This window comes from Schistocerca piceifrons, chromosome 7, assembly GCF_021461385.2.
Source record: "Schistocerca piceifrons isolate TAMUIC-IGC-003096 chromosome 7, iqSchPice1.1, whole genome shotgun sequence".
Classification (NCBI taxonomy): Eukaryota; Metazoa; Arthropoda; class Insecta; order Orthoptera; family Acrididae; genus Schistocerca; species Schistocerca piceifrons.
In genome coordinates this window covers 316,986,299-316,998,735 of record NC_060144.1, presented here as the reverse complement: position 1 = coordinate 316,998,735, position 12,437 = coordinate 316,986,299, and the positions used below count along the sequence as shown (strand labels likewise).

The 12,437-nt window shown below is 44.8% G+C and overlaps 1 protein-coding gene across 1 annotated transcript in view; it reads left to right on the top strand.

Moving 5' to 3' along the window:
• The window catches only part of LOC124805290 (myrosinase 1-like), a 237,454-nt gene that overhangs the window by 102,649 nt on the left and 122,368 nt on the right, over positions 1 to 12,437 (top strand). The window contains exon 5 of the mRNA XM_047265801.1: positions 10,515 to 10,637. Within this exon, the coding sequence (XP_047121757.1) occupies positions 10,515 to 10,637 (123 nt within the window). The remainder of the gene's footprint in view (positions 1 to 10,514; positions 10,638 to 12,437) is intronic.

The following is a 12,437-nucleotide window of genomic DNA, read 5'->3' as shown; positions in this document are numbered from 1 at the left end:
TTCCCCCAAAGATGATTATGCAATTCATCAGTGAATATAAGAAAGCAGAATAAACTAATTGCTTCATTTTTCAAATCACATTTACCACTAAGGAAACATACAACCACCACAGCTGAACTGAAGCCCTTCATTAATTCCACGCAGTGGCTTTTCCAGTTAAGTTAGAGATGTTGTTGTGGTATTCAGTCCTGAGACTGGTCTAATGTAGCTCTCCATGCTATTCTATCCTGTGCAAGCTTCATCATCTCCCAGTACTTACTGCAACCTACATCCTTCTGAATCTGCTTAGTGTATTCATCTCTTGGTCTACCTCTACGATTTTTACCCTCCACGCTGCCCTCCAATGCTAAATTTGTGATCCCTTGATGCCTCAGAACATGTCCTACCAACCGGTCCCTTCTTCTTGTCAAGTTGTGCCACAAACTCCTCTTCTCCCCAATTCTATTCAATACCTCCTCATTAGTTATGTGATCTACCCATCTAATCTTCAGCATTCTTCTGTAGCACCACACTTCGAAAGCGTCTATTCTCTTCTTGTCCAAACTATTTATCGCTCATGTTTCACTGCCATACATGGCTACACTCCATAGAAATACTTTCAGAAACGACTTCCTGACACTTAAATCTATACTCGATGTTAACAAATTTCTCTTATTGAGAAACGCTTTCCTTGCCGTTGCCAGTCTACATTTTATATCCTCTCTACTTCGCTCCCCAAATAGCAAAACTCTACTACTTTAAGTGCCTCATTTCCTAATCTAATTCCCTCAGCATCACCTGACTTAATTTGACTAGTTTCCATTATCCTCGTTTTGCTTTTGTTGATGTTCATCTTATATCCTCCTTTCAAGACACTGTCCATTCCGTTCAACTGCTCTTCCAAGTCCTTTGCTGTCTCTGGCAGAATTACAATGTCATCGGCGAACCTCAAAGTTTTTATTTCTTCTCCATGGATTTTAATACCTACTCCGAATTTTTCTTTTGTTTCCTTCACTGCTTGCTCAATATACAGATTGAATAACATCGGGGAGAGGCTACAACCCTGTCTCACTCCCTTCCCAACCACTGCTTCCCTTTCGTGTCCCTCGACTCTTATTACTGCCATCTGGTTTCTGTACAAACTTAAATAGCCTTTCGCTCCCTGTATTTTACCCCTGCCACCTTCAGAATTTGGAAGAGAAGTTAGAGATACACTCGCAAAAACTCAATACTTCTAGTTCTTGTATTTCACTACTTGAAAGGACTATTTTAGAGTTCGTGGACTTTTGTGAGATCTACTGTATTATAAGCTTTGAGTCTTGTCAAACTTTAATGATGATCTATTTGCCTTGAACCACCACTTAACGTACAGTTAGAATTAGCGACATTCTTTCAAAAACATGGTATATTGTCCAAACGGTATTATGAGTTAATACGTTCTTGGAAGCACTTGTGAACCAGCTGACTTTCCACTTAGAAACATTCTGCTTGATAAATGAAAAGGCTGATGTGAGCACTTCGAATATCATGGGGAATCTATTAAACCATACTGTTGTTCATATCAGCAATCGTTACATAAGCAAAGCTGTAGTTAATCATTCGATACTTCTTCATACCACAAATGACAGCGTTCGACCAAAGCCTTCAGTGCTCGTAGACACGTTATTGGCTGAACGTGTTTAGATTACGATCAGCTGAAGTCTTTCACTTAAAACGAACATAACGGTTACTCTTCTCTGCTAGCTGCATCTTCCTTGACTGAACTGGGTTCGGTCACCATATAAAAAAAACTGCTACTTTAATTACTTCACTTTTCTTTAAGTTCTTATTCTAACTTGAACCTGAAAATATTTGTTATAAAGAGCAGTGGGAAATCTTACCTCACTTAAATCATGCAGTACAAAGCTCAGAGTACAACATGTACTTTTACAGATGAAATACCATCTTATTACGTAGTAATGCATTAAAAATTTGATGGGATCTTAACTATAGAATTGGGCTTCTCTTAAGTACGCCGTTCAGATGCTGCAGTTGTCAAGCATGGTTGATCAGACTGAACATCCTCAAAGAAAATACTTTCAAAAACGTAATGTAAATGATGGCTCCCACTTTAAATAAAAATAAATTTACCAATGTCTCAATGCTGAATAACTACCCTTCCACTGGCTATTCATATAATTATACAGGACAATGTGCATGGAGAGGGCACTGACGTGTACACAAGAGCATGAGGTATGGGATACAATACAACAAAATCACATTCTTGCCCATTCATCAAAGAAATACAAATAAAAGCGATTCTCCACTACCAATAACCGCTACCAAGTCTATTGTATACTCGGCAGAGCAGTCACATCTCAACCTCGAGCACATGCCAAATCACGAAAAATACATTAAATTGCACATCACAAAAACTAAGGAAATAGATCCACGTCTGTAAGTACTCATTCTATCCTGCAAGTTTGGATCTGTTTAATTATTAGCATGTAACTGAATTTCGGTGCACTCTGAGTAACATGTTGTTGAACATACCAATTGTGCACACAAAGAAAACTCACCTTTTCCATGAAAAATATCATCCCTAGTTTTGGAAACCGACATGTATATTACTAAACTGCAAAATGTCCGAGTATTTAAGGAAAATTAATAAAAGACTGAACTTAATTTCTACCACTAGTCATGTGGAGTCATGGCTGAACAAACTCTCCACAAATCATGAAAAATATACAAATTCAACCCTGCATATGCATAATTATAGTTCTCAGATCTACTTTATATACTGAAATCAATTCCACTTCACTAAAAATACAAGTGAATGAAGTTTCTTTGTACCGTACTCAAAGTAGGAGCAAGCCAACTCGCACAAAAACTACTTGATATGTAAAACATAATAATAATAATAATAATAATAATAATAGTGCACATGAAATTACCCCTACAATAACTAAGATGATTTCCAACAATATCCAAAATGCTGAAATAAAGACATTAAGTACAAATATCACACACCTCAATCCAAAGAGTGTCCCAAAGGCATACTAGCTGTTACCCGGTCTCAGTGGCAGAATGTCCCACACCAGACATATCGTAACCACTCTCGCGTTTCAAACAGAAAGGTGATAGCCACCAAAGAGGACCACGGCACCCTCTGCTAACCTAACTGTGCCTACCTGACCAAGCCCTGACCCCACGGTAAAGTTAGACCTCTTTACCTTTCCGCCTATGCTGCTGCTAGTTAGCAGAACTGCTACGGACACCGATCACCTTGTGAAACTGAGATGCACTCATCTCAGCTACGTATACTGGATTAAAGGATATAGGAAAGAGACAGGTACACAAATATCAGTGCAAAATCCTTCCTGTAGGATTATTACCTAAAAAAATAGGGATAGCGAGTGGCGATACAAAACAGGAATGATTTAATATGGCAGCAAAATATCGGATCCGTTTCACACTGATGACACAAAAATTTATAACCCCCTACTAAACAGCATATTGGTCCACGTTTGCAGATTTAGGTTTTATGTGATTTTCCCAAATCAGTCGAGCCAAGTTCCCGGGTGGTTCCTATGAAAGGGCATGACCGGTTTCTCCCCCGCCCCCCCCCCCCCCCTCCCCTCACCATCATTCACCTAAACCGAAAGAGCTCTTCGTCCTTCGTCTCTAACGACCTTGTTGTAGACGGGGCGTTAAACTCCAATCTTTCTTTGGTCCACCTTTGGAACGAAATACAGCAACGATTCAGCGTGGAATGGATATGACAAGCTCTTAGTAGGTTTCCGGGGCTATGTGGCTCCAAACTTCTGTGCGCAAATCACGCAGTCCTCGTAAATTACGGGCCAGTGCTTTGCGGACGTAGAGCTAAAGGCCGACAACATCGCAGACGTGTTCCATCAGATTCAGAAGAGGCAAATTTGGTGGCAAAGGTATCAACATGAGTTCACTATAACGTTCCTCAAACCACTGTAGGACGATTCTGTGCTTGACACTGGGTCATCCTGCTGGAAGATGCCATTGTTGTGGTGGATGAGGTCAAGCATGAAGGGATGTAGGTGATCTGCAGTAATGTACCTTAGATTACTGACGCAGTTCCTATGGAATCTAGGATAAATGTCCTACACAGCATACTACTGCCTCCACCAGCATGCGTCCGTGCTGCGATCATCTACCTCGTTACTGGTACTGGTATCCTGCACGTAAAAGCTCTTTCTACGTAAACCTAGTAGACAGCAAATTATGACTCTATCCATAGTGTCACTGGCACTACAGTCCGATTGAAATTATTTGATAGCTGACGTTTGCTGCTACAATGTTGCCCATTCTACTGCCGGCTACCGTTCGGTTTATAGGCGACACACAAACGCGGCGGATCGCTTGAAAAATGATGTTAATGAATAATACGGAGCGATGTTGGAAGCAGCTGCAGCGAGCTATGACGGAAATGCGAAATGCTTTGTCGACAGCTGATTTTAAGCGACCAACGGGTGAATTGCGGCAGACAACATGTTTTGTAGCCTTGATTTTATGTTCCAAACCTAAATCCAAACTTTTGGTATACAGTGTATCTGAGAGAAACTTAGGTCAACAATCTGTGGCAGAAATAAAATCACGATCGCTTTGTTCACGATGATTGAAGCAAACCTCTACGAGCAGACTCACGACAAATGAAATTGTTTCAGTGCTAAAAGCAAGCTGTAATTTCTCGCTGTCATTTGTTACCAGACACTATCCTCACACTGGCTCCACGAGCTGCCGTGTTACCAACCGATGAGCACTTCTGGCTGGCACTTGGATGCAGATTAAGGCGACACAAGCAGATTCCAAAAGAAAAAAATTACAGAATGAAAAATAAGAGCAAAAATAAGTCAATTCGATGACGAAAATTACGCGGAAAAATATTAGAAATAAAAAATTAAAGTATTTAATTGTATAAAAAGTCTTCAGATTAGATTTAGAAAGTAAAACAATTTCGCTGCATGTGACAAAATTCGAACCTACGACCTTCTATATGTAAGGTTTACAAGCTAATCACTGCACTACGCCACTACATTGCGCTAGGGCGCTGCAGTCATGGACTGTGCGGCTGGTCCCGGCGGAGGTTCGAGTCCTCCCTCGGGCATGGGTGTGTGTGTTTGTCCTTAGGATAATTTAGGTTAAGTAGTGTGTAAGCTTAGGAACTGTTGACCTTAGCAGTTAAGTCCCATAAGATTTCACACACATTTGAACTTTACATTGCGCTATGTTGTTATATTTATGACTCTAGTGACCCAGTCGAAACGATTAATTGAAGTCTTCAAAAATTCGGCTTCACGCAACGTCGTACAAAGCTTACCTAATGTAACCCGATCTCTGTGATCGTAATAACTGAATGTGAGGCTGGATTGCGCCTTATGCGGAAGGATGCAGTAGCGTTTGTACTAATACGGATATGGTGTCTGTTCTTTCGGACATGTCCGGAAGAACAGACACCATATCCATATAAGTAGATAGTTGTGGCAATACCGGCCATGACCTTCCTCTTCTGTGCGGGTGCACACATGTTACCCGAACTCTTACGGGACTTGGTAAGAATGTCTTCCGCGAGTAATGGGTGTCTTGGGTAGGGACACTACGAATGTAGGGTATGGACATACAAGGTGAGAATGTGGGTCTCGCGGGAGGCGTGCGCGAGATAGTCCCTGCAGTCGCACTATCCTCTGTGCCCTCGGTGGCTCAGATGGATAGAGCGTCTGCCATGTAGACAGGAGATCACGGGTTCGAGTCCCGGTCAGGGCACACATTTTCACCTATCCCTGTTGATATATATCAACGCCCGTCAGCAGCTGAAGGTATTAATACATAATTCCAATTCCAATAGTGTTTGGTTAGTGGTTAGAGCTATGTATGAAAAGTGTATTTCGTTAGCATCGGTGTGTGTGTGTGTGTGTGTGTGTGTGTGTGTGTGTGTGTGTGTGTGTGTGTGTGTGTGTGTCTCTAAGTGATAAAATACGAAATAAAAGGGTCAGACTCAGGATTCTGAATCCAAACACGTCAAGAAAGAAAGCCAGACAAGAAATTAGAAGTGAACCGAGCGATTGTTGTGGCAATTCTGCAACGGCGAACGGTTCGGGCCTGACGTTGAGCGCTCTGATTGGAGGAATCCAGCTCCAAAGCCCGAAATGTCAACTATCAAGCAATTTTAATCGGACTATTGATCCATTACGCTCAGTTTATATTCGCCAAGATAAATTTGTTTCGCACTAGAATGAATGCCTACATTTTTTAAAGAATACACCGCCATTTGAATTTTTCTTCTGTAACCCTTTATCGACTACAGTACTAATAGTTGTTAGATCATTAACACGTCATATCTGGTAAAATCAGCCCAAAGCAGGTAAAGAAGACTAGCACGTGCCTTTTATGATGCTGTTATTAAAGCAATTAATAGTTCCATGTTAAAGGCAAGTGCTAATCTTGTTTACTTATTTTGAGCTGAATTTACCAGACATTTTCTGATTCTGAATGTCAGGGATCCGACAGTTTGTTGGTAGGTTTGGGATGTATGAGGCATTAGATGTCTACGCACAGGTCACGTAATTGACGTAAGTAACGAGCCGCTGATTCACGTACGCGGTGATGGAGCCCGATGGCGGCCCAGATGGGTTCCATAGGATTTACATCAGGCGAATTTGGACGCCGAGACATCAACGTGAGTTAACTATAATGCTCCTCAAACAACTGCAACAGGGTTTTGGCTCCGAAACACGCACTATTATACTGCTGAAAGACGACATCGCCATTGGGGATGTTGTGGCATAGCAAGACAGCCACGCCGCGGAAGTAGCCGAAAGGCACGCGTTTAGCTCACGCAGGCAAGAGGTAGGTCTGTAACAGGATACGTAATGAATGCTATAAAGAAAAGTACGTAGCTTCTGGAATACTTAACTTTAATCCATCATTTGTATACATCGTTCTTGATGAGACATGCTTCATACGATAACTATCAATTGCTATGGCGCCTTGCTAGGTCGTAGCCATGAACTTAGCTGAAGGCTATTCTAACTATCTGCTCGGCCAAGGAGCGAGGCTTCGTCAGTGTAGTCGCTAGCAAAGTCGTCCGTACAACTGGGGCGAGTGCTAGTACGTCTCTCGAGACCTGCCGTGTGGTGGCGCTCGGTCTTCGATCACTGACAGTGGCGACACGCGGGTCCGACATGTACTAATGGACCGCGGCCGATTTAAAGCTACCACCTAGCAAGTGTGGTGTCTGGCGGTGACACCACAGGGGAAGACATCAAGCATGAAGGAATGCAGGTGGTTCACAACTGTAGGCGTGTCTTCTATTACTACCACAGGCCCCACGCAAGGGCAGGAGAACGCCTCCCATAGTATAATACTGCTCCCACCAGCAAGCGACCGTGGCGCGCCGCACGTTTCGAGCCACCGTTCCCCTCGATGACAGTGTTTGTTGAGACGACCATCGACCTAGTGTAGCATAAATGTGATTCGCCCGAAGAGCCGACACTTTTCCGTTCATTGACGGTTGAATCCGTAGGGTCCCGTGTGCACTGTTATCGTATTTGACGACGTCGTTGGATCACCATATGAACACGTAGGGGTGCGGAGCTCCATGTTCAATAACGTACGATGAACGGTGTGCTCCGAAATACTTGGGCGTGCATCAGCACTGTGCTCTTTCAGCAGAGATACAATAGGTCATTATTTATCCTACTTCACGAAGAGCCGGCCGCGGTGGCCGAGCGGTTCTAGGCGCTTCAGTGCGGAACCGCGCGACTGCTACGGTCGCAGGTTCGAATCCTGCCGTGAGCATGGATGTGTGTGATGTCCTTAGGTTGGTTAGGTTTAAGTAGTTCTAAGTTCTAGGGGACTGATGACCTCATATGTTAAGTCACATAGTGCTCAGAGCCACTTCACGAAAAAGACAAGCCTCCGAATCTCACGTTCTGTGAAGAGTCGTGGACGTCCGAACATTTAGCGCCTAGTCGTTGTTTCACTGTCCTCCTACCTCTTTCCGTGAACATTCGACCATCTTTGCCGTTTTCGAGATACTGTTCACAAACTCTGCGTGATAATAATCTGCCCTTTGCCAAAGATGCTTATATCAATGGATTTCCCCATTTGCAGCCGATATCTTCGCTAGGGTGATAGTCTGGGTGTCTGCTCCATTTACATGCGAGGGTAATCCCAAAAGTTAGATCTCCTAGTTTTTATAAGTACATAGACCTGTTTATTTCTACAATGGTTTACATCAGTTTACAGCTTGAACATTTGGCTATTTTTTGACATAATCGCCATAACTGTCGATGCATTTTTGTAGATGCTGTGGCAGTTTTTGTATGCCCATGTCATACCAGCTCGCCGCCATGCTGTTCAGAAAGTTATGAACCTCTTTTTTCACCTCGTTGTCGGAGCTGCATCGCTAGGACCACAATTAAGGCTGACAGGTACTGTGAGACCCTGAAAAAACTCAAACGGGCAATTCAGAGCCGGAGAAGAGGAATGTTGAGCAAGAGCGTACACATTCTCCATGACAACGCTCGCCCACACATCGCTCGGCAAACCGTTGCTCTCCTGCAACAATTTCAGTGGAACATAATCATCCACCCACCCTATAGTCCTGACTTGGAGCCCAATGACTATAATCTATTCCCTAGGTTAAAAGAACAATTGGCCGGAAAGCGATTCAGCTCCGACGACGAGGTGAAAGAAGAGGTTCATAACTTTCTGAACTGCATGGCGGCGAGCTGGTATGACATGGGCATACAAAAACTGCCACAGCGTCTACAAAAATGCATTGACAGAAATGGTGACTGTGTCGAATAATAGCTAAATGTTCAAGCTGTAAGCTAATGGCGGCCGAGCGGTTCTAGGCGCTACAGTCTGGAACAGCGCGTCCGCTACGGTCCCAGGTTCGAATCCTGCCGCGGGCTTGGATGTGTGTGCTGTCCTTAGGTTAGTCAGGTTTAAGTAGTTCTAAGTTCTAGGGGGCTGATGACCTCCGATGTTAAGTCCCATAGTTCTCAGAACCATTTTGTAAGCTGATGCAAACCATTCTAGAAATAAACAGGTCTATGTACTTAAAAAAAAAATAGGAGACCATATTTTTGGGCTTACCCTCGTACATTCTTCACCGATTCACGTGTCCGCAACACCACCAGGCGGCATCCAACTTCGCGGTGGGAAATAGTAATAATGTTTTGGCTTATCGGTGTACTTCGCCCGTGAGACAGCAAATCGTAATATCAGTGGGCTTTGGCCTCTATTTACCGTGAGGACGGAAAATTGCAAATAGCAAATACATTTCTTTTTAATGCGCCCGTCTTGACCCAAAATTTTATGGATTTATGTGTAGTAGTTTTACTAATTTCCCATTTGCATATAGCCAGTCATATGGAATCTATTTTGATAGGTATTATAATTTTTTGCTCATTTTTATTACTTTTCTTCTTACATTTATTCTCTAAATATTACAATTTTTATTCGGCTTAGCTGCAGCGCTAAATATCTGACAGTGTAAGGCTACCAATGACTGCGCTGCTGAGAGACGCTAACCTTAATAAAAACAAAAATTTAGGGAAAGATAATTTTTCATGACTAAGCCTCAGAAGGAGAAATGCGCACTCCCCTCTACCCTTCCTGCCTTTTTCACTAGCAACATTGGGACATGTACAGTATATTGTGTCTCTCATGGGGATCCACTTGTCATATAGTCAAAGCTCAACAGTGTAAGACTGTCAGCCCCCGGTAGCTGAAAGGACGCCGGCACGGTAGCTCAGCGTGTTCGGTCAGAGGGTTAGCTGCCCTCTGTAATAAAAAAAAACTGAGTGAACGGATAAACGAACAACCTGAACGGGTGTCATGAGACGTTCGCCCCGACCATATACAACGAACAAAATAGAACAAAATGAGATTAAAAAAAAAAAAAGTGGTCAGCGCGACGGACTGTCAATCCTAAGGGCCCGGGTTCGATTCCCGGCTGGGTTGGAGATTTTTCTCCACTCAGGGACTGGGTGTTGTGTTGTCCCAATCATCATCATTTCATCCCCATCGACGCGCAAGTCGCCGAAGTGGCGTCAAATCGAAAGACTTGCACCAGGCGAGCGGTCTACCCGGTCTACTCGTCACACTTCACTTACACTTCAGTGTAAGACTTGATAATGGAAGAAGCGTGTTGTGAGAAATCAGACCATTCAGCACATTGTTCACCAGTCACCGTAATAAGAATGTACCGTAGTGCTAACTCGATTCCGCAATGACAAATGAGACATCTGCTTTATAAGTTTAAATTTCAACTTAAATATATACATAATTTTTGGTGTTTATACGTTTCATTTTGTAGCCTCAACAATCAACGTGCCACAAATAGATAAACGTGAATCATAGTTCTCACAAATTCTTCTGTTTAGGGCTGCTGTTTTGTTACGTTTAAGCATGCGCTCCGCAAAACGTTGTATATGTACAGAGACGACTGCGTTAAAAGTTAATTCTGTCCCTTGGACAAGAGACACGTCAGTTTAATGTTCTGTTGCTTGCAGGTGACGATGTACCACTGGGATCTGCCGCAACGCCTGCAAGATATAGGTGGATGGGCCAACCCCATAATGGCTTACTACTTCGAGGAGTACGCCAATGTGCTCTTCACCAAGTTCGGCGACAGGGTAAGGTCACCCAGCAACACGTCCCACACAGTCTCAACCGAGAAAAGTCCCTCCACTAGTATAGCGACTCTTTGCGGATCAGTCAAGACCCTAACACTTTGTTAATAATATCCGGATAACAAGAGCTTTCTCTGGCAGTATTTAAACTAGCATGAAAATTCGCTTGAGTGCACTAAGTAAACGACCGACCTTCCAGAGCAACTACACTCCTGGAAATTGAAATAAGAACACCGTGAATTCATTGTCCCAGGAAGGGGAAACTTTATTGACACATTCCTGGGGTCAGATACATCACATGATCACACTGACAGAACCACAGGCACATAGACACAGGCAACAGAGCATGCACAATGTCGGCACTAGTACAGTGTATATCCACCTTTCGCAGCAATGCAGGCTGCTATTCTCCCATGGAGACGATCGTAGAGATGCTGGATGTAGTCCTGTGGAACGGCTTGCCATGCCATTTCCACCTGGCGCCTCAGTTGGACCAGCGTTCGTGCTGGACGTGCAGACCGCGTGAGACGACGCTTCATCCAGTCCCAAACATGCTCAATGGGGGACAGATCCGGAGATCTTGCTGGCCAGGGTAGTTGACTTACACCTTCTAGAGCACGTTGGGTGGCACGGGATACATGCGGACGTGCATTGTCCTGTTGGAACAGCAAGTTCCCTTGCCGGTCTAGGAATGGTAGAACGATGGGTTCGATGTCGGTTTGGATGTACCGTGCACTATTCAGTGTCCCCTCGACGATCACCTTTGGTGTACGGCCAGTGTAGGAGATCGCTCCCCACACCATGATGCCGGGTGTTGGCCCTGTGTGCCTCGGTCGCATGCAGTCCTGATTGTGGCGCTCACCTGCACGGCCCCAAACACGCATACGACAATCATTGGCACCAAGGCAGAAGCGACTCTCATCGCTAAAGTCGACACGTCTCCATTCGTCCCTCCATTCACGCCTGTCGCGACACCACTGGAGGCGGGCTGCACGATGTTGGGGCGTGAGCGGAAGACGGCCTAACGGTGTGCGGGACCGTAGCCCAGCTTCATGGAGACGGTTGCGAATGGTCCTCGCCGATACCCCAGGAGCAACAGCGTCCCTAATTTGCTGGGAAGTGGCGGTGCGGTCCCCTACGGCACTGCGTAGGATCCTACGGTCTTGGCGTGCATCCGTGCGTCGCTGCGGTCTGGTCCCAGGTCGACGGGCACGTGCACCTTCCGCCGACCACTGGCGACAACATCGATGTACTGTGGAGACCTCACGCCCCACGTGTTGAGCAATTCGGCGGTACGTCCACCCGGCCTCCCGCATGCCCACTATACGCCCTCGCTCAAAGTCCGTCAACTGCACATACGGTTCACGTCCACGCTGTCGCGGCATGCTGCCAGTGTTAAAGACTGCGATGGAGCTCCGTATGCCACGGCAAACTGGGTGACACTGACGGCGGCGGTGCACAAATGCTGCGCAGCTAGCGCCATTCGACGGCCAACACCGCGGTTCCTGGTGTGTCCGCTGTGCCGTGCGTGTGATCATTGCTTGTACAGCCCTCTCGCAGTGTCCGGAGCAAGTATGGTGGGTCTGACACACCGGTGTCAATGTGTTCTTTTTTCCATTTCCAGGAGTGTATCATGCAGTCTATCTCTATATCTGATATATGCGACGATTTAAAGGACGAACTGCTGCCTGATCTTCCTTACAGAACAAATTCTGGGAAAATAAGATATATAAACACATTTTTTCGACAAAGCTGCCCCCCCCCCCTCCCGCCCCGCCCTCAAACCAATAAATCTTCCCCATC